The sequence below is a fragment of the Chlorocebus sabaeus genome, chromosome 24 (assembly GCF_047675955.1).
Source record: "Chlorocebus sabaeus isolate Y175 chromosome 24, mChlSab1.0.hap1, whole genome shotgun sequence".
Taxonomy (NCBI): domain Eukaryota; kingdom Metazoa; phylum Chordata; class Mammalia; order Primates; family Cercopithecidae; genus Chlorocebus; species Chlorocebus sabaeus.
The window spans coordinates 27,398,429-27,421,348 of NC_132927.1; the positions used below are offsets into that span (position 1 = coordinate 27,398,429).

At 41.2% G+C, this 22,920-nt stretch overlaps 1 protein-coding gene across 1 annotated transcript in view; it reads right to left on the bottom strand.

The window, feature by feature from the left end:
* The window catches only part of PYGL (glycogen phosphorylase L), a 41,635-nt gene that overhangs the window by 5,764 nt on the left and 12,951 nt on the right, over positions 1-22,920 (bottom strand). The window contains exons 4-16 of the mRNA XM_007986668.3: positions 22,351-22,454; positions 15,158-15,289; positions 12,432-12,543; positions 12,013-12,095; positions 5,933-6,076; positions 5,609-5,701; positions 4,789-4,935; positions 4,299-4,462; positions 3,652-3,766; positions 2,031-2,132; positions 1,151-1,298; positions 970-1,028; positions 723-864 (exon numbers count right to left, since the gene is read on the bottom strand). Coding sequence (XP_007984859.1) covers positions 723-864; positions 970-1,028; positions 1,151-1,298; positions 2,031-2,132; positions 3,652-3,766; positions 4,299-4,462; positions 4,789-4,935; positions 5,609-5,701; positions 5,933-6,076; positions 12,013-12,095; positions 12,432-12,543; positions 15,158-15,289; positions 22,351-22,454 — 1,545 coding nt within the window. The remainder of the gene's footprint in view (positions 1-722; positions 865-969; positions 1,029-1,150; positions 1,299-2,030; positions 2,133-3,651; positions 3,767-4,298; positions 4,463-4,788; positions 4,936-5,608; positions 5,702-5,932; positions 6,077-12,012; positions 12,096-12,431; positions 12,544-15,157; positions 15,290-22,350; positions 22,455-22,920) is intronic.

A 22,920-nucleotide genomic window follows, 5' to 3' on the forward strand; every position in this document is an offset into this window, starting at 1 on the left:
GCAGACAGTTCTTAAACAGTAACATCAGAGGACCTAAAAACACCACGAAAAGAAAAAGCTCCCTTTCTACCTTTTCAGTTTGGGAAGTGGGTGAATACACAGTTGGGCATTTGCATGTGGACGGTGCTCTGTGAGCTTGTGACCCAAATAACCAAAGGTCCCAGTGGAAGAGAAAGGGACACTGGCTTTTTGCCCATCTGGCTGTCCCCATGTGGGAGCATCATGCTTGATGCTGGAGTGCCCATGTGAGGCACATCTAAGCCTTGTGCTTTGGCAGCCTGACATCTGCCCTCATTTATTATTGCTACAAGAGCAAGTGACAGCCCTTCTTCTCACAGGGTGACCAAAGGAATATCTGAGGACTGGGGAATTGGTGTTCTCTTGCAAAACTGGGGCTGGGAACTGAAGACCTTTCTCCTATTTTATAGAGTGGGTTCTGAATGACGTGGAAACCTCAGGGCTGCCTCCCCCAGCACCTAGCTCTCACTGGCTTAGAAGAAAATGTACTTGCAAGTATAATCCTGTGATATTGACTCCAGGACATCAATTTCATTGTGACTTGAGTCACTTTAAAACCTCTTACCTTAGGCCCTTATTCTGCACAAGAGTGACACCTTCTATCCTAAGTCACTAGTTCCTGGAGGTTGGCTGCCCCATCTTTGATACCATGTAATCTCTAGAGTTTGCCCTGGCCCCTGCATGTTTTGCAATGAGGGTAGTACCTTTTTCAGCAAGAGATACTCTGTAGTTCTCCAAGAAGATGACTTTCAACTTGCTTCCAACCATGGGGTCATTGTTCACCACATCTGCCACTGAAGTGATCAGCTTTATGATCATTTTGGCCATGTGATATCCTGGGGCAGCCTTGGGGAAGAAGGTCAAACGCGTTGACAGAAGGCAGCCACGATGAAGTAGAAGAATGGCAAGAGATTAGAGCCCTCAAGTCCCCATTGAATAGAATCAACTTACTTTACCACCAATGATAACTGTCCTTGGCACGAATAACTTCTTAGGGTCTTTCTTAATGCCTGAAAAAGATGGAGAAGTGGATGGAATGGAAGACAGCTGATGGTCAGGGCAGTGATGAGACCTACGCTGAGGCTGCTGCTTCCACCTGCAAGAGGGCTTGTTGGCTACAGGGCTGACTCACGGTTGTACATCGTGATCACGTGCAGACAGTTCAAGAGCTGTCGCTTGTACTCATGTATCCTCTTCACCTGGACGTCAAACATGGAGGATGGGTTGATCTTCACTTTGTACTCCTTCTCCAGGAACTGAGAAAACTTCAGCTTATTCTCCTGTTGAGACAGTGCATGGTGCCAGAGAGCTCTTTTGGTTTAGAAGCATTGGGTTGTCCGGTGTTTCTTTTTTTTTGAGATGGAGTCTCACTCTTATGCCCAGGCTGGAGTACAGTGGCATGATCTCAGATCACTGCAGCCTCTACCTCCCACATTCAAGTGACTATCCTGTCAGGGATTACAGGTATACGCCCCTACTGCCTGGCTAATTTTTGTACTTTTAGTAGAGATGGGGTTTCACCATGTTGGCCAGAGTGGTCTTGAATGCCTGACCTCAGGTGATTTACCCTCCTTGGCCTCCCAAGTGCTAGGGTTACAGGGATGAGCCACTGCATCTGGCTGGGTAGTCTGTTTTTAAAAACTACAGGATAGGCCGGACATGGTGGCTCATGGCTGTAATCTCAGCACTTTAAGAGGCCGAGGCAGGCAGATCATTTGAGGTCAGGAGATCGAGACCAGCCTAGCCAACATAGTGAAACCCCGTCTCTACCAAAAATACAAAAATTAGCCAGGCATGGTGGTGGGCGCCTGTCATCCCAGCTGCTCGGGAGGCTGAGGCAGGAGAATGGCTTGAACCCGGGAGGCGGAGGTTGCAGTGAGCCGAGATCGTACCACTGTACTCCAGCCTGGGCGACAGAGTGAGACTCTGTCTCAAAAAATAAACAAACAAAAACTACAGGATAAACTCTCCAAGTGAGCACCTGGGAGGGGACCCACACCTGGAAGGCTCACCTGCTTCACTTTGGCGAGTTCCCGGAGGAAGATATCATCACCCAGGAAGCTGTGGAGCTTCGTCAGCTGGCTCAGGTCTTTCACATAGTCTTCTCCAATTTTCTTTCAATTCAAAGGAAAAGGTGACTTCAATTTGGGGATGGTAATCAAGTCCACATGGGCATTTTCTGTCAGTATTTCTCTCCGTCACCTACCACAGTGTGGTTCACGTATCACACAGAACATGGGATAGTTTGACTCAAAGAAGAGGCTATAGAGTCTATGTGGGAAGAACACTTTTGATAGTATCTTAAATGTAGTTTCAGTGGTTTTTAAAAATTATTTTTATTTAATTTTTTTGGAGACAGGATCTCACCATGTCACCCAGACTGGAGTGCAATGTCATGATAATAGCTCACTGCAGCCTTGACCTCCTGGGCTCAAGCAATCCTCTTGCCTCAGCTTCTGAGTAGCTAGGATTACAGGTACATGCCACCACAACTGGCTAATTTTTTTATTTTTGTAGAGATGGGTGGTGGTGGGAGGGGGGTCTCATGTTGCCCAGGCTAGTTTCAAACTCCTGGCCTCAAGTGAGTCTCCTGCGTAGGCCTCCCAAAGCACTGGGATTACATGCATGAGCCATCACATCTGGCCAGCTTCACTGGTATTAAAGTGTCAAAAACAGGAAATCTACTTAAAAGAGTGACCAGGAACCCAGGTTCTGTTAGTTATTTATATGAGCTTTATTATCCTCTTTTACTAGAGAAAACCATCTTCTTTGGGGGTGTCCTATGAATACTGTTAGCTGCAACTAGCTACATAATTTGCAGTACCCTTTTGTTCCAAAATTAAGAATTTCAAGATGACGGCTGGGTGTGGTAGCTCATGCCTGTATTCCTAGCACTTTGGGAGGCCAAGGAAGAGCGGATCACCTGAGGTCGGGAGTTCGAGACCAGTCTGGCCAACATGGTAAAACCCCGTCTCTACTAAAAATACAAAAATTAGCTGGGCATGCTGATGTGTGCCTGTAATCCCAGCTACTTGGGAGGCTGAGGCAGGAGAATCGCTTGAACCCGGGAGGTGGAGGTTGCCGTGAGCAGAGATTGCACCACTGTACTCCAGCCTGGGCGACAGAGTGAAACTCTGTCTCAATAATAATATTAATAATAAATAAATAAATAAATAAATAATAACTTTGGCTGGGTGCAGTGGCTCACGCCTGTAATCCCAGCACTTTGGGAGGCTGAGGCGGGCGGACCACAAGGTCAAGAGATCGAGATCACCCTGGCTAACACGGTGAAACCTTGTCTCTACTAAAAATACAAAAAATTAGCCAGGTGTGGTGGCGGACACCTGTAGTCCCAGCTACTTGGGAGGCTGAGGCAGGAGAATGGTGTGAACCCAGGAGGCGGAGCTTGCAGTGAGCCGAGATGGCGCCACTGCACTCCAGCCTGGGTAATAATAATAATTTCAAGATGACTACAGCAGATAATTAAACCCAGCATGGAGCCCTGTATGACTGCACAAGCCACATGCTGAAGAAGCTGGCCCTGCTGCAGACTGGATTTACAAGTTACAAGTATAGTCATATGCCTCTTGCATTCGAGTCAGGCCTCCTTTCCCCTCAGCACTTCCCAGTTACCTCTGCTATGAGCTCTGCAAGTCCTGGGTTGCAGAGTAGGAGCCAGCGCCTCGGAGTGATCCCATTGGTTTTATTCTGAAACTTGTCAGGTTCTAGTTCACTGAAGTCCTTGAATCTGGAGACAGAGTAGACACATCACTGAATTTGGCTGAAACGGCAAAGGGTCCTGCACACTGGATAAAGTTTGGAATTATATTCAAGAAGCCAAGTACAGGCTTAGAAAGGTTAAATAAAGGTGGAGGGACAGGCTGACAGTAGCTATGGCTGTCATTTAAATAGAAATTAATTTGCAACTCAAAAGAATTACCAGAAAAATTCCAAATCTAGTCACCTCCATCTGACTTCTTTACACTGACATATACACCACACTTTCAGTAGAATAGTTTTTTGGTATTTTTTGGTTTTTGTTTGTTTATTTGTTTTGGCTCCTATGTCTAGAATTAAGATGACTCTGAGAGGAAAGCATATTTTTCTTTCCTTTTCTTTTTTTTTTTAGAGAAGAGGTTTTTTTTTTTTTGTATAGAAGAAAATACTTTTAAACATTTGAACAAAGCCTTTCCTCGTCCCTAAGTGCAACCCTGCATTTAGTAGCATCATTCCATTAATAGATCAGTGTCAGACCCACTGTCAGAGTAATGGAGGCTCACACTTTAGTCTTCACGATGTCTGAGTGGATTTTAGCCACGCCATTCACAGTGTGGGAACCCACAATGCAGAGATGGGCCATGTTGATCCTTTTGCTTCCTTCCTCTTCTATCAGAGACATCCTTCTCAGACGGTCCACATCTTTAGGAAACAAGGCCACAATTTTCTAGCCAAAGGAAGAGAAAACCCTTGCTGGTCACTCAGATTTAAAGCAACATTGGGATAACGTTGTTCATGTCTTAAACAACATCTTTGGTGTACTCAATATAAATTTCACTTCCATGGGGAGGGGTTGAGTTAGTTCTACGGAGGTGCCATCTCTCCATTTCAGCACTTTCAAAAAGCTGCCTTTGCCAGAGCCCCACTGGGACTCAAGTACTTTTGCTGTATCAATGATCGAAAGATGTTTGGTAAGAGGGAACACTGTAGCCATCTGTAACACCTTAAGACCTTACGCTCATGAAAAGAAAAAAATCTCTCAAAATGACTTACATCTAAATGCTTCTGATTTATCTCATAAATGATTTCCAAATGTCGAGGGAGCAGCTTCTCCACCAGGTCCACGGGCCAGCGCTCCAGGGCTTCTGGGAGCACTGTGTGGTTGGTGTAGGCGAAGGTCTTCTGGGTGAGCTCCCAGGCCTGGGGGAAAGGAAGGAGTCAGCTGCTTGCCCTGAAGGTGGGCACCCCACTGCACAGGCCAAACCCTTCTTCAACCCTGCCCTGCCTGTAACAGGACAATTCCAAGTATGCATAGTCAGACACACTCAATTCCACTAAGTTCCCGAATAGTCCAGATAATGGAAACATGTTCTGGGTGTGAGGGGGAAGTCATTTGTAAAGCTACCTGATGAAACTTAAGACAGCATTCCGATCAATCTATCTACTATCCTTACGTGTCTTTCATTTATTAAATACACAAAGATTGAGGGATAAAACCGTAAGCAGTGCTCTCAGCAAGTACAAAGTATGTAAAATGCTGACTTCTAAAACATTGGGAACACTCAATTAGCTGTCTTCTGAGGTTAGAGAACTTAATTTTTAATCTTTTTCCACACAAAAATGGTAAACAATATAAGCCTTAATACAGCTACTGATTTGTGTCCCATTAGGAATGTACTCATTTATTTTATAGTCTTACTCCCTGTAAAACTCTAAGGATGGAGAAATGTCAGCATCCGGGAAAATATACCTTTAACTGTTGAAAGTTAGCAACAATAACTTACTTTGAAAAACTAAAAAGGGAGTTTTTGGCAGTCTTTCACCTGCAGCCATTCTGGTTAATTAAAGGAAAAAGAAGCCAAACTATCCAGACCTTGGACCAGGGCAGTTTTTCAATATCTACAAAAATCCTCATCAGCTCAGGGATGGCGAGTGCAGGGTGAGTGTCATTCAGCTGGATGGCCACCTGGGTGGGGAAAGACATCAACATGAAGGCAACGGATGGCTCAGGGTCTGGCTTCCTTGTCCTAACACATCTAGAGAAAGCACCGGATGATATGCCCACCTTCTATGAAATGCTTGATGCACACTATTCCTGCTTAACGTTTTTAGCACTGAGAGAGAGGAATTAATCTGATAGGAAATCCCAGTCAGTCCCTCAGTGCACCCCACCTGCATCCACAGACTAAATACTTGCCTGATCCGGGAAGGCATCAAACACAGTTCCTGCACCACGGGTGGAGCCAAACTTGGAAGCTTTGAAACGGCGGATGATATCTTGCAAGGTTGCAGCCACCACAAAGTATTCCTGCTTCAATCTTAGCTCCTTCCCTTCAAAAAACTTCAAGCCAGAGAGATAGAATGAAAGTGGTTCATATTATAGGTGTGGCCAAAATGTGACTGGTGTCTCCTGCCCTGGGAACTTTAGGACTAAGGCCCACTGGACATCTGCTGAGGGGTGGTGGTTTGAACGCCAAACTGTGAGCCTTTGCTCTTTCCTGAGACCCCATGAAAATGGCACTAAAAGGATTCTCTAAAGGCATACAGATAAAAGATAAAGAGGTTGGGATAAAGACAATAGCAACAACCTTTTAGAGGCTGAAAACCAGATGTATGAGTGGTAAGTGATTCAGAAGACCTAAGACAGCCAAATCCTGACCTGGTAGTGGGGAAAAGTCAAAAAGCAACTCAGTGTGTACATTGGAGCCCCTCAAGGCTCAGGAATTGGTAGTACCAAGTACTTTCGGAAGTAGGGAAGAAAATGAAGGAAAAGGTTAATGACAGTCTAAGGACACTTGGCCTCCGACCTTATCTCCAGTTCCTGCAGCTGAACACAACCAGCACCATGTCCATGACTGCCCTCCTCACTGCAGTCACATTCCTGGCAGGCAGTGTATCAGGAAGCACTGACAGCTGGGGACCGTGTGGAGAACCACGACTGGCTGAGAATGCCCTACACGACTGTGAGACAGGATTGCAGCCAGGCCATGGTGTGCAGGGTGGAGGCTTTAGAGGCCACGATGGCGGCCAGCTTCCAAGTTCCTCCCACATAAATTTGCTGTTGGTCAGCAAAACCGTGTAAATGTCACCAATAAACGGTCCTAACCCTGAGCCATCACCCTTCAATTTTTATAGATCATGGAGCTGCCCTGTCTTTACCTGGTTGCAGAATTAAAAACTGTAGCTTCTATTAAAAATGTAAGCCTTCACTAATATCCAAAATCTACAAGGAATTCAAACAAATCAGCAAGAAAAAAAAAAATCCCATGAAAAAGTGGCAAAGGACATGAATAGACAATTCTCAAAAGAAGATATACAAACAGCCAAGAAGCATATGAAAAAATACTCAATATCACTAATTATCAGGGAGATGCAAATTAAAATCACAATGAGATACCACCTTACTCCTGCAAGAATGGCCATAATTAAAAAGTCAAAAAACAAAAGATGTTGGTATGGATGTGGTGAAAAGGGAACACTTTCTACACTGCTGGTGGGAATGTAAATTAGTACAGCTACTATATTAAACAGTATGGAGATTCCTCAAAGAACTAAAAGTAGAACTACCATTTGATCCAGCAATCCCACTACTGGATATCTAGCCAAAGGAAAAGAAGTCATTATATGAAAAAGACACACGCATGCACACACGTTTATGGCAGCACAATTCGCAATTACAAAGATATGGAATCAGTCTAGGTGCCCATCAACCAATGAGTGGGTAAAGAATATGTGATATATATATATACACACACACACACACATATACACACACACACACATATATACCATGGAATACTACTCAGCCACAAAAAGGAATAAAATAATGTCTTTTGCAGCAACTTGGATGAAGCTGGAAGCTATTATTCTAACTGAAGTAACTTAGGAATGGAAACCCGAATATTGCATGTTCTCACTTGTAAGTGGGAGCTTAAGCTATGAGGATGCAAAGGTAAGAGAATGATGTAATGGACTTTGGGGACTTGAGGGATAAAAGGCAATTTATTGCTGCTCAGGTATACTGCTCAGGTAACAGGTGTGTAAAATCTCAGAAATTACCACTAAAGAACTTATCCATGTAACCAAAACTACATGTACCCCTAAAACTATTAAAATTAAAAATTTTTAAATGATGAGCACCTCACCCCCAAAATGTAAGCCTTGGACCAAAGTCTTATTAAAACTAATGAATATGAGCATAGAGGTCTGCATATAGAATATCTGGGGCTCTAAACTCCCTAATACTTAAAAGTATAATCACTGACCTAGGCCAGTGATTCTGTGTCACTGACCTATGTCAGAGTTTCCTGTTTTTTAGCCTGATAGGAATATATCAGTGATTTCCTTGATCACAGATAATATAAAACAAATATATATGTGTATATATAATAAAAATATTATATTAAAATATATTAAACATATATATTAATATAATATTTATATTTATATTTTTGAGACAGGGTCTGGCTCTGTTGCCCAAGCTAGAGTGCAGTGACGTGATGTTGGCTCACTGCAACCTCTGCCTCCCAGTCTCCAGCAATCCTCTTACTTCAGCTTCCTGAGTAGCTGGGACTACAGGCATGTACCACCATGCCTGGCTGTTTTTTTTTTTTTTTTGAGACGGAGTCTCACTCTGTCACCCAGGCTGGAGTGCAGTGGCGTGATCTGATTCCAGCTCACGGCAGCCTCTGCCTCTCGGGTTCAAGCGATTCTCCTGCCTCAGCCTCCCAAGTAGCTGGGATTACAGGCATGCACTACCACGCCTGGCTAATTTTTGTACTTTTTGTAGAGATGGGGTTTCACCATATTGCCCAGACTGGCCTTGAACTCCTGAGTTCAAGCAATCTGCCCATGTCAGCCTCCTAAAGTGTTGGGATTACAGGTATGAGCCACCACACCAGGCCATAAAGCATATTTTGAATGAAGGCTGCAATAAGCTACAAACTATGATTTGAGGTCTTTGCTTAAGTATGAGATACTTGATGGAGGCTTTATTGCAACATTAGTTAGTGTACCTCCTGTCAAGAATAATTGCCTAAACTTAAATGGAAATATGAGTCTTCTTCAGTTAAACACATTCCTAGAATTAGCATTTTCCTCTGGGATTTAGCTATTAAAAGGGGATATTTAAATGAACTAAAAAGTATTTATCAGAAAAAAAGACTAAGTTAATAGAATAAGTAAAGTGAACATATTGAGAGGAAATGTATATAACTGGGCATAGTGTGGGCTAAATTAGGGAAAATTCATCAGAAAACCAAGCAAGCAAAGAAATTAAAATTATTAATTCCAGGATAAGTTAAACATTTTAAGAAAAGGAAAAGTAATCATTATATGAGGACACACATATACACAGATCAGCTGTCTGTAGCATTACATAGTCATAATAATGTAAATGCTGATTAAGGAGTTAGTGGAAATTATGATGTAAGCATGTTGAGAGAATTGGGGATGGGAAGTATGTGTTCATGTGGTGAGGGTGGGAGTACATGTGAGGGTGTGAGCTAGATTCTCATCTTCAATGGTGGGGAGTCAACAAACAATTGTAAAAAAGAAAAAAAATCAACAAGTAGCAATAACTGCATGTCATTCAGAAATATGGAAGTAAGTACCCAGAAAATCAATTATGTGTATATACAACTTTGATAAAAATTAGAAGTCTGGATTAAAAATTAAAAGTCATTAATAGAAAACTGTCTGGATTGATAGTACAGGTTGAGCATCTCTAATCTGGAAATCCAAAATCTGAAACTTTTTGAGTACTCATGTGACACAGCCAAGTGGAAAATTCTACCCCTGACCTCAAGTGACAGGTCATAATCAACACAGAGTCAAAACTTTGTTTTATGCACAAAATTACTAAAAATATTGTACAAAATTGCTTCAGACTGTGTGTATAATGTGTATATGAAACATAAATGGATTTTGTGTTTATCCTTGGGTCCCATCCTCAAGATATCTCATTATATATGCAAATATTCCAAAATCTGAAAACATCTGAATTCTGAAACACTACTGGTCCCAAGCATTTTGGATAAGGCATACTCAACCTGTACCAATGGAAATTTATAGGTGGTAGAATTAGGAACCAGCTTTTATTTTATTCTTGGTACTTTTTATGTTACTCGTATATTTTTTCTAATGACATGTATCATTGTAAAAGTTATGAAGTCATTATTCTAAAACATAATAAATAGCACTATGGAATCCACCTCTAATAAACTGTAACATTTATTGAGCCAGGAAAGTTTTAAGGTCCTAGAAATAAAATGATTAATTACGCACAGTCCTTGACTTGAAGAAGTTCAAATTAGTAGACAAAGCGGGGGTATAAACAAGGCTATAAATACAATGTGATGATTTTTTCAAAAAAATTAACTTAAGCTAAATATACAGTATTTTGAGAACCTGAGTGATCAGGTAATTCTTAACCTAAGCCCTAAAAGATGAGTAGGAATGTGTCAGAATTGACACACAGGGTCAGAATATTCCCTGCAAGCAACGGATGCCATGCAAGGCATGGAGGTGGGAAGGAACAGGGTCAATAGTCCTGCACAGCTGGGGCCTATTGTTGGGGCAAAATCATGGAAGATGCATCAGGGGACTGGTAACCACATCAGTGAAGAACTTAGGTAACATGACTAAGATTCTGTCCTTCTCTTATAGGTGATCCAAAGTCTTTCAAGAGTTTTAAGCAGGGAACAGATATCTCAAAGCTGCAGAGTGAAGAAAGGTGCAGGCTTCCTGGAAGAGAAACTAATGTTTGGACTAGGGCTATGGCCAAGTTGAGAAGAATGAATTTGTTATTGTAATTACAGTACAAAAGGATTTATCAGCTCACTCTTAAAAACAAACAAACAAAAACATGATCCCGAGAGCTCCCTTTTACCCAACAAATCTAGTCAACTTTTTGCCCCGTGCTAACTTCGTATATATTGTCAGTTACTGCAGATGATTCTTTCCCAGTAAAATTAGCTTTGGTCCTTACTGAACACAGGAAGATGAATTTCAAGCCCCTGCAGCCTGGGTTTAGGTTGGCAGTATGGTCCCAGACTTGGAAGAATTCTTACTTTGACCCTGACATAGAATAACTTTTTGCTTCTGGGTTAGAGATTTCTCTGAAATGTACTGAAGCCACAATGTTTTCCACAAAGGAATAATAACATATACCATTAGGTTCCTAAAAATGCTCCAGCAAAATCCATGTAATCATCTTCCCTTCTGAGGGATTATGATTTAACAGCAGGTGGACATCTGGTATTAAGGACTATTCATGTCCTAGTCCCCCCAAGATCCTTGTTTTCTGCCATCTTTGTAAAGCACAGTGCTAATTTTATTGCTTCTGAGAAAACTTTAAAAAAATCATCACAGCTTCATTAAAAGAATTTTAACCCATAGAGAAGTTTACAGTTACATATATTTAAAACAACTAAGAATCAATAGCGGTTACCTGAGATCCAGTTCCAAGTTGTGTGTGTGTGTGTGTGTGTGTGTGTGTGTGTGTGTGTGTTGAGATGGAGTTTCACTCTGTCACCCAGGCTGGAGTGCAGTGGTGCAGTCTTGGCTCACTGCAACCTCTGTCTCGTAGGCTCAAGTGATTTTCCTGCATGTTGGCCAGGCTGGTCTTGAACTTCTGACCTCAAATGATCTGCCCGCCTCAGCCTCCCAAAGTGCTGGGATTACAGGCATGAGCCATTGCACCCAGCCCCAAGTGTTTTTTCTTAACCAAGCTATATTTATAATAAAATTAGAATAATTGAATTGACGACAAGAAAAAGATACAAAAGAAAAAGATACAAGTCAGTGGCAGGAGAAATAGGCATTTGTTCGTGGGACTACCCCAGGGCATCTGACTCCATCTAGCTTCAGGGCAGAGGACGAGAAAGGGCCTAGTCAGTGAGAGAAGAGGCGAGGCAGGAAATCTTCAGTGTCTTCTGACTTTGCAGATAAACTTTCTATCTGGAAAGGAGTGCTTCACCAGTGATTTACTTCATCTCTTATATCCAGGTTTTGTTTTAAAATACATCTCCAGAACTTCCCCGTTAGTGATAGGGTCACTAATCAAGGGCAAAATCTAAATTCTGATTTCATGAACTATACAGATTTGTTTTCCTTACTTGTTTGGGAGGGGAAATCTAGACAATTCAGGAAGAAATACGGAGCTGCTTCTGCACATGGAAAAACATTGATATTAAATGTGTTTTATAGGTTACTGAACAGGCTCTTGTGAAATAAGCTGCTCCTGTTGCCACTAAGAAAGCAACCTTGATCACTCACATTGTCATTGGGATAGAGGACCCGGGAGATGTTCTCGGCCAGGTTTCGGTCCAGCACAGCCTGAATGTAGTCTCCAACATTAACTAGGGGAAAGTTAGAGAAACAATAAATAGAGAAACCAGCCATTGTTGTTGGAAACCTCTTGATCTCACTGGCTCTGTGCTGTGTGTCATGTGGGATTCCTAAAATTCCTAAAAATCCCAAAGGATTTCAACACACCATCATGCTGGACTTCACATGAGAATTGCTTGAAAAATGTCCTCCCTACTTCCTCCATACAACACCTGCTTAGTCACTGAAGTTCAGATCAGAAACTCAAGGCTTTTTTGTTTGTTTGTTTCAAGCTCAATTTGGTTCTAACCAGCAATCAAAAAGATTAAGCACACACATAAAGAAACCAAGACCTGTGCTGTACTCACAGTCTCTGAGGTTAAAGTCATTTGGTGCCCGAGCAGACCAGAGGCGCATGGTGTTGACAGTGTTGTTCATGTAGCCGGGCACCGGGGTGTCATATGGCAGAGCCAGGACCACCTGTAGGATTAAACAGAAACAGCTGCTCATTGTTTCCCAAGTGTGATGACATAGGTTGAACATGGGGCTGGGAGACTGCAATGGAATTCTATTCCTGGCTCCATCACCAACTCAAATTGTGTGAGGCCTAAATGGAGAAGAGGGTCCCAGGGCTGCAAAGGGTATTAGAGGAACATGTGGTTCCTCCCCCACCTGGTACAATCTGGTGACTGGAACTATCCACACTGACGGTCCTTTATAATGTTTCTATGTTGACTCTCCATGTGTCCTTGCCCTGATATAAATGCAGTGGAATGGAATGATATGGTATTGGTATTCAAAAAAGTTTATCTTTCATGTTTCATATCAAGCCATTGCTCTAATAATAATAAAATATGATACGTAAACAAAGTGACAATGTGAATCTGTACCCACCAAAAAATAGCACTTAGAATACATTTTGCATAGGTTTTTCAGTGATCTGATTTCAAATATGATGAAAATCAATGGAATAGGAAATTTATGAAGCTATAACATCTCATATAATATTTAAAATGCTGTGCTAGATTTTTAAAGTTGCATAAGGAGTTATTTTAGTGATTCCTATAGTGATCTGCCAAATCAACTGATAATTAGCTGAGTTGAGTCTAAGAGGTAAGTTTTGGAAAATCTAGCTTGATCTTTGTGACAGTCACTGAAATAGAGAAGAGGAAGATGAAGTATGTTTCACAGTGCATTGAAAATTCATGTGAGAAATGATTCATTTTTATTCCCTGCCTCATCAGAGTCAAGCTCGAAGGAAGCAGAATGACAGAATAATTGAACTGGAGGATGCTGGATCTTATGTAGTGCAACCCACTTATTTTGGACATGAGGGAGCTGAAGCTGAGAGAGAAGTGACCTGCCCAAGGTCACAGTCACAGCAGCATTGAAACCTAAACATGCATCTCTTTAATTTGGTCTGCCAAATTGTGAATGAATGAAGCATTCTAGTCCATGTCAATCACATATATTCAGTCATGCTTTCATGATCACCGTGACCTCAAAGTAATAAATTACCCCCATTTAAATATCTTTCATTAAGAGACAAAAGTCTCTGGACTTTTAAAGGAAGTTGTAATCAATCAGGGAAAGTCATTTGCAGGCTGGGATTGAGTCTCGGTTCAAACAAGAGTTTGACCCTTCTGACCCTTGAAGCATAATTAAGGCAGCCCAGGAAGTGCACGGCTTAAATCTTCTTTCAGAGAACCTCAAAGAGAACTTGCTCCCTCAGAGCTCACACCAAGGCTGTGCTCTCTGGGATGCTCCATGTGGCTGGGACACTAGGGCCGGGACTTCTCTAATGGGCAATCTTTAGTATCAGGCTCCATCAGCCTGGCCACTTGCTCAGAGTGGCACTGTGGTCTGAGGCTCTCCATGAGAATCCTCCTTCTTTGCACTTCACTTTTCACAGGCGGCACACCTGTGTCACAGTCTGAAGACTTCCTCGTCCTGCTCCGTCTCCTCTTTATCTTTCATAGGCATCCCCCCAGTATGTCACTTGCACTTCTTCTCTCTGGTGTCTGTTTCCTAGAGGACCTAAACTGACACATGACTGTGTCATTTGACTTTATTGGAAGCCATCCCATGCATGCACAGAGCACATGTGGTCTCACGCTCTGAGCTCACTGGGTACCAGTTTGGGGTTAATTCATGTGATTACTTCAGTCTATGAAGCTAAGTTGCATGACTTGGGCCAGCTCACTTATATTACCTCTGCCCCCTAACCTTGCCTCTGTGGGCCCAGAAACACACACTCTCTCTAATTGAATTTCTCGATACATTATGAAAATATCTAGAGGTGCTTTGTAAATACACGTTAGCTCAGCAGTGGGACCCACAGTGTAAATAAAATGCTTCCAGGATTGATTGTGTAAACTGCATACTTTTATTCTTATTTTATTTTATTTTTTTGAGATGGAGTCTCGTTTTGTCGCGCAGGCTGGAGTGCAGTGAGATGATCTTGGCTCACTGCAACCTCCGCCTTCCGGGTTCAAGCGATTCTCCTGTCTCAGCCTCCCAAGTAGCTGGGACTATAGGCATAGGCCACCACGCCTGGCTAATTTTTGTATTTTTAGTAGAGATGGGGTTTCACCATGTTGGCCAGGCTGGTCTTGAACTCCTGACCTCAGGTGACCTGCCCGCCTTGGCCTCCCAAAGTGCTGGGATTACAGGTGTGATCCACTGCACCCAGCCAGGAATGACATTTAAAATTATTTAATTTTGCTATCGACACCTTAATATAAAACCAAAGAGGTAAGCACGCTTGTTACTATAGAACTGACAATTTTCTGGTGCAAAAAAAAAAAAAACAAAAACCAAAAAACAAAAAACAGACAAACAATGATTTTCTGACAAAGTTGATTGCAAAAATGACCCTTGTAAAAGTCACTCCTCTCTTGGTCTCAGCTCCCTTGTCTCCAAAATGAGTGGGTTGCACTAAGAGAAGTAGCAGATTTATTTACAAAAATATATTCTATTACTCAATACACAACATGCTCTATACTCAATATCACACTGTATGCTACATAGTCAATGTATTATCTGCTGAACTAAATACTATACAAAATGCTGGCTATACGAGCACTCTGAATACCTGAGTGTCAATCCACTTGGTCCCAGTATTGGTGTGTTCTACTTTTCCATAGAAGTGCACAGGCAGCATGAATTCTGGGCGGGACTTCTCCCAAGGGTTTCCATATCTGAGCCAATCATCTGCTTCTTCTACCTGCAAAAGGATACAGTATTGCTTAGAATTTATTTGTGAGGAAATGTGAACCTAGCCCTTCAATTATATTAAATTTAAAACATCTTTAACTGAAACAACTTATGAATACTGAGTACTCTTTTGTAATTCTTTTACAGCCTACAATCAACAATAATAATACTTGCTAATACAGCTCTAAATATTTTATATGTATGACTGCATTTAATCCTCACCTTATATCAACCATATAGGAGGGAACTATGATTCCTCTTTTAAAGATGAGGAATTGTAACTGCTCAAGGTCAAACAATAAACGGTACAGATAAGATCTCAAGGTCAAACAGTAAATGACAGAGAAAAGATCTGCCCTTAGGTCTCTGTGTTCCACAGCCTGTGTCTTAACATCTGTGAATCCAATTGTCCAGCTTCAGCTAAAGACAGAGGCCTTCCGGGGATGTTTACCATTGGATACTTGGGCCTGTCGAGTCCTACACAATGGGTTCAGACAAGATTCTTGTGGCTCGAATATACAGAATCAGTTAGAAAATGCTACTTACAGAACACTCTTTTAATCAAGCTTATTGATACAGGTACAGAACATTATTGCATTATGTAGTCTTTGCTTATCTTAATCCTTACGTAATTTTGATTTGATAATGAACTATAGATTATAGTTTATTTTGAAAATAACATATTCTAAGAAGTAATGAACTTATTTTATTGACAATTTCAATATTTTCCTAGGTATTTATGCCAATTTATAACAAAATATTTCTTATATACAATTTTAAACTATGGTTTCTATTTAGGATATCCTGGACATCAAATACATTTTCATTTGCAACAAACAAACAAACACATCAAAATAAGAACACCACCACCACCAAACACATTGGAGGGGGACGTATTTTTAAAGTAAATTATTAACCTTTAAAATATTACACATACAGTTGTGGATTGCTTAACGACAGGGATACATTCTGAAAAATGTGTTGTTAGGCAATGTTGTCCTTGTGCAAACATCACAGAGTGCACTTACACAAACGCAGATGGTGTTGCCTACTACACACCTGAGCTATATGGTATGGCCCCCTGCTCCTAGACTACAAACCTGTACAGCACGTTACTGTACTGAATACTGTAGGCAATGGTAACACGATGGTAAGTGTTTGTGTATCTAAACATATCCAAACATAGAAATGGTACAGTAAAAATTCAGTATAAAACATAAGAAATGGTACACCTGTAGGAGGCAGCTCCATTACCATCTCACGGGACCACCATTGCATATGTGCTCTATTGTTGACTGAAATGTCGTTATGTGGTGCATGACTATACGTTAAAAAATGGAATTGTGTTCTGGCCAGAAGGGGGTAAAAAAAAAAGCAGCTTTGTCAATGAGATCATCTCCAAGATGGTTATTTTACCTATTTGATTCCTCATATCCACCTCTTAGAAAACTCAGCTGTAGTTTTAAAAGATATTGCTTAAGAATTAAACACAATCTTGGACATCTCATGATCACCTAAACATGAGTGTAATGCCTGTTTCAGGAACAGTGTGAAGAGACAAAAATAAACACTAAAGATTATTGTCAGCAGCTAGACAAATGAATACACGTTCACTTATTCAAACTTTGATAATGACTTTTTATCAAGAAAGCTGGTAAGCTTCCCACTAATATTAACTACCAGCGTCATGATGAATGGAAATGGGACTCATAGCAACAACATCTTTAGTTAAGAGAGCTAGGAGTTAGCCACTGGAGGAAGGAGGAGGTATCAGATGCAAGATGAAGCCTAGGGAAGGCTGGAGAGAGACCTGAGCTCATCAGAAAGTCACACCTTCTTAAAATTTTAATAAAGAAACAATTGAGGTTTGCCAATTGACAAGAAGCTTGTTAAAGAGTCCATTAACTTGGTCAGGTGTGGTGGCAACGCCTGTAATCGCAGCACTTTGGGAGGCCAAGGTGGGCGCATCATGAGGTCAGGAGTTTGAGACCAGCCTGGCCAACATGGTGAAACCCTATCTCTACTAAAAATACAAAAATTAGCTGGACATGGTGGCAGGCACCTGTAATCCTAGCTACTCAGGAGGCTGAGGTAGGAGAATCACTTGAACCCAGGAGGCAGAGGTTGCAGTGAGCAGAGATTGTGCCACCGCACTCCAGCCTGGGCTACAGAGCAAGATTCTATCTCAAAAAAAAAAAAAAAAAAAAAAAAAAGGCCATTAGCACAAACTTCATAACTAGAAACGCTATAATAAGTAAAATGATAACATCAACAAAGGATCAAAACACCCTGACTTACAAAATACTTTATCCTGCACTTAGGCAAGGGCCAATTTTGGGTTTTAAAATACTGAGCAATGTGAACACTGCTTCCTATAACAGGAAAGAACCATAGGCCTGTGTGCCTTGTTTCAGCATGCAGGGCTGTTGTAAAACCCATCTGAAGGCATTGTATGAAATAGGAGGACGATGAGGCAGAAACAGTTTTCCTCTGGAAACTCATGACCATGGGAGAACTGATGACATTTTTTTTTTGCTGAGAAATGCAGCAGGATCATATACTGTCCTGCCCTCAAGAAGCCTGAAGTGCTCAGATAAGAGAGGATGGGCTCTGAACTTCCTCCTGTGGGTTCACTCCTTGACTCCTGTGGAAGTCAGAGGTTGCATTTACTTTTTATTTTTATTTTTATTTTTTTGAGACACAGTTTCGCTCTGTCACCCAGGCTGGAGTCCAGTGGCACAATCTTGGCTCGCTGCAACCTCTGCCTCCCAGATTCAAGTGATTCTCCTGCCTCATCCTCCCAAGTAGCTGGGATTACAGATGCCCGCCACCACACACAGCTAATTTTTGTATTTTTAGTAGAGATGGGGTTTCACCATGTTGGCCAGGCTGATCTTGAACTCCTGACCTCAAGTGATCCGCCTGCCTCGGCCTCTCAAAGTGCTGGGATTACAGGCATGAGACACTGCGCCCGGCCACATGACATTCTTAATGCCATCAAATGTTGGTTGAATTTTTTTCCTGCCAAATAATGATTGGTTTTAGCTTCATGGGGCTAACAACTTGGAGACTTTATTTGCTTGTTGTTCTTTATTGTGAATCTCTCACTGATTCAGTAAAGAATCGGTGAATAATTATATCCATTTTATAAGATTTGTATTTAAGGTAGATTGAGAAACAAATGTTTCATAACAATAAGTTGATCTGAGGATATCTGAGGAGAAGGAGAGAACTATGCCTTGCTGCCTCCACTAAATCCACAGAAGCTGCCATATGGTGATAAACCTTCTCTCTACCTTGCTTTCTTCCAATGAATTGACAAATTGATCTGTAAATTTAGGTTTCCATGTAGCCAGTGATCCCCAAAATGCACTAACATGCTAATCATATGAAGGGGTAGGGGTGGGGGGCCAAGATGGGAGAACTTTCATCTACATCCAAGTGAGCTGTCAGAGCTGTTTCATACCAGAGGCTGCACAGGGCTGAAGAAAGCAAGTGCGGATCTGTGGAGTAAAAGAGCCAACCTGGGTGCAGGTGGCAGATGGACTAGGCATTTTTTTAGAGGAATGACTCAATGGAACCTATCCCAGCCAGCAGGGGTGGAGAGGTCAGCCCAGGGGACTCTGTTGACTGAATTTTAAGAAATGCTCTTCACCTGTGGGATATAGAGTCCACAAAGAACCAGTGAACAGACATCAGGAAAGCCCATGAACTTGGCTTTCTGATGTTATAAATTACTGATAAATGTTTCTGTGGCACACCAAGAATTCCACAATGATAATTAGAAGCTTTGCTGGGTAATGTGAATCGTGCATGACTGGCTATCATGAACTAGGTGTGGGTTCTAAGAAGCAAGAGAAGGGCTGCAGAAGCCACCTGGATCCAGCTCCGAGATACATACTGTGAGCGCCTTTCCACCTAGGGCTTTGGTGTGATTGTGAAACTTCTGTGAGGTTGTTGCAATCGTCTTTCTCCCCACTTCCTCCTCGGGGCCAGTGATTTTCATAGAGGACTATTACTGCACTCCCCATGAGAGTAGATGGTAAATATAGAATTTTAGCAATACAATTATTTTCCTTAGGGGGTTCATGATGAACACTCCACGACTGCAAATCTTCCTTGAAGAGACTCAAAAATGAAAAGCCCATCAACCTTTAAAAATCTTCCCAGCATGTGGAATTTTCATTAGTCTTCTTCAAATCTGCCTTTGTAAGAACAGTGTTACGTGTGAGTGGGGGCATGACTGTACTCTGAAGAGGCCTGCTGCTTTCTTGAGAGATGCTTTTTGTTTTCTATGGAAAAAATTTCTTTTTTATGGTATGACATATTTTATGTTTGACAGTTAAAAATCCCATTCCAGTAAACAATGGAGGTGCTAAGTAAAATTATATACCCTCCTCATTCAATTTCAAGTCATAATGAAAGAAGAAATGATGGTTGATAAGGTTAGCTTTGGATTTTATTTTATGTAATTTTATTTATTTAATTTTTGAGACAGGGTCTCACTCACTCGCCCAGACAGGAGTGCAGTGGCACTATCTCAGCTCACTGCAACCTCCGCCTGCCAGGCATAAGCGATTCTCCTGCCTCAGCCCCCAAGTAGCTGGGATTACAGGCGCGTGCCACTATCTCCTCGCTAATTTTTGTATTTTTAGTAGAGACGGGGGTTTCACCATGTTGGCCAGGCTGGTCTCAAACTCCTGACCTCAAATGATCCACCCACCTCAGCCTCCCAAAATGTTGGGATTACAGGCGTGAGCCACTGCACCTGGCCAGCTTTGCAATATTTTGAATGAGCAAAACCTATTTTGTCTGTCTTTATTTTTCTTTTTAAAGAACACTGGAATACACGCTTTCTTGGTCTGATAGGAGAGAAAGAGATAGTTCCCTGGAATAAAGATCATTTAAAAAGAGCAAAGGTAGGTGTGATAATAGTGGTCCTTCATAAAATGTAAGGGGAAAATATACCTGAGACAAAAAAAAATTTGAGATTTCTTTCCTGAGTTTCTTTTAAATCTTCCATCTGACAGTAGTTAAGAGATAAGAAATGAGATCCTTGGAGATTCTGGAGTATAGTGAGTAGCACACAATATCCTTTTCAAAGGCTAAAATTAGATACCATATGTTGTTTGGTTAGGTTGTGTCAAAGTTTTGGTTGTCCTGGAAATGCCTGCTAAACTAGGCTCTCAGCATGGAACTCTAGGTTACTCCATTGGGGAGAGGAACAACTTATTTCATTTTTATAACTTTTAATGATTACAAAATACACATTACTTATGGAATATAAAACATGTAGAAGAGTAAATAGAGGATAGTACATATATTTCTTACAGAAAATGAGATATGTAGAAGAGTACATAGAAGACAGTAGAAGTTGCCCGTCTTCCAGAGATAACTTCTGTTGAAGCTTTGATGTATTTTTTTCTAGCACTTTTCCTTTATCTTTCTGGCCTCTTCTGGATAGCTGAGGTTATATCACCCTTATAACTCTATATCCTCTACTTATAGCTAACACAAATGATTTCCTATTTTGTTAAAATTAATCAAAAATATAACATGAATAGCTTCACTAATATTTTATTACAGAATACCACAATTTATTAAAGTGTCCTCCTTTTCTTAGGCAAAATTAGCATTTTATTGTGTGCTTACTAATATTAGCATTTTATTGTGTGCCAGATATTTTACATGTTTTTATAATAATTCTGTAGAGTTTGTATCTCCATTTTGTCATTGAGAAAACTGAGGTTCAGGGAAGTTTGGTAACCTAATTGAGGCAGCATACCTTATAAAAGTAATCAGGTCTCCTAAGTTGACATTAGGTCTCAAATGACAAATTGGGACCCAGGCTTCTCTTCTATAAGATGCTGCCTCTCAGCTTTTATTTGTTTGTGGGTAGCTAAAGAGAAACAGCAATGGTCCTTAGCAAAATGTGGAAGTTTGTCTTCTACTCTAGTCCCAATATTCTCCTGAGCCTTTTTCCTTGGCACATTCTCTCATCAAACCAAATTTTTTAGTTCTTCCCTTCCTTGGCTCACAAAGAATCCAAATACTGAGGGAGGGAAAGAGGGCAGTGGTGACACTAAACTCATTCTCATCGGGCCATCTTCTTTTCTCCTGGCATCAGCCTAGGTCTCTGCATCCAGTCCCTGAGCGTTCTCTTGTTGGACTCATCTCATAAGTGTGGGAAAGGCTCAAAGAGCTCAGTGTTTTTGGAAACTGAAGATATATATTTCTGTCAATGGTGTATATATGAGACAAAAATAGGGAGAGAGAAAGCCTAAATCACACTTAGTATCAGCAAAAACTGTCCACACTAGGGCAATTGTAGACTCAAACAATTACTAGAGATAAAAAAAAAAAAGTACCTAACAATCTGGTTTCGTTATATAAAGTAAAAGTAGCGTCATTTGGATAGATTTGTACAAATTTCTATGGAGCAATGTAATTATACATCTTAAATGCATGCCAGATTTATTTGCTGTAACAGTTAACAACACTGTCTGATTTCATCTTATAAAAAAATCAGGACACTTGGCTTGTATCTTGTAACCTTGGCATGTTAAGGAAGGCAAGACTCTGAGTGTAGAAGAGAATACTGAATGTGGTCCTGGGAATCTGGGGATATGGACATGTATTTGCCAGCAGTGTGATCTGAGGTAACTTTACTTCCTCAGAGACTCAGTGTTGTCACCTACAAAATGGCATCGTGCTTCCTACCATCAAGGGTTCTTGGCTGAGATCATGAGTCAAAGATGTGCCCTCCATAAGTTCACACATTTTAGTGGTCCACGTTCAGGCAGTCAGTGACAAATATTTTCAGAGCACCCTGTGAGTCAGCCACTGCACTCAGTGCCATGGATCTGGTGATGAGTGATACTGGAAGGTTCTCTGTTCTTGGGAAACTTACATTCTGAAGCGGGAAGATAGATAGATAGAACTCACTGATACCAACCAAATGTCAGAGAAATTAGTACAGCTCTACGTTAAAGGTCCATATATTATAAATCATCCAGAACACCATGAAAGAGAAGTACCTAATAACAAAATTTAAAAAGATAGCTCACACACCTGCCATCCATCTCGGATCTTCTGATTGAAAATCCCGTATTCATACCGAATGCCATATCCATAGGCTGCAAGTCCCAGGGTTGCCATGGAATCCAAGAAGCAGGCTGCATTCAACAGAGCACAGGCAAAAGATAGAGTCACTAAGCTGAGTCAAAATTTCCAGTCTTTCCCTAAAACACATGGTAGCCACAAAACATTGCTATATGAAGAACCACATTTGTATTCTAAAGCACAGATACTACTGCACAATGGGTATTGATTTTTTAAAAATAACTCGTTTCTAATTATAAAATTAATACCATACAAAAGTTAGAAAATGTAAAAAATGTATAAAGAAGAAAATGTCATCTATAACCTCACCATCTAGAAATAACCACTGTGTACATTTTGTTTGAGAACAGATAAGGAAGCCAGCCTGCACGAGATAATGTCGATTATTGTCCCCCCACTGCCTTTTCTAAGGGAAGCTCTCTCTATCCTCCCCTAAGACTCACTCCGTTGGAAAAGACAGTCCCAGGAGAGTATAACTTACATACGTCCCATTCCCTTCCAGCACCTGACTGACAAGAT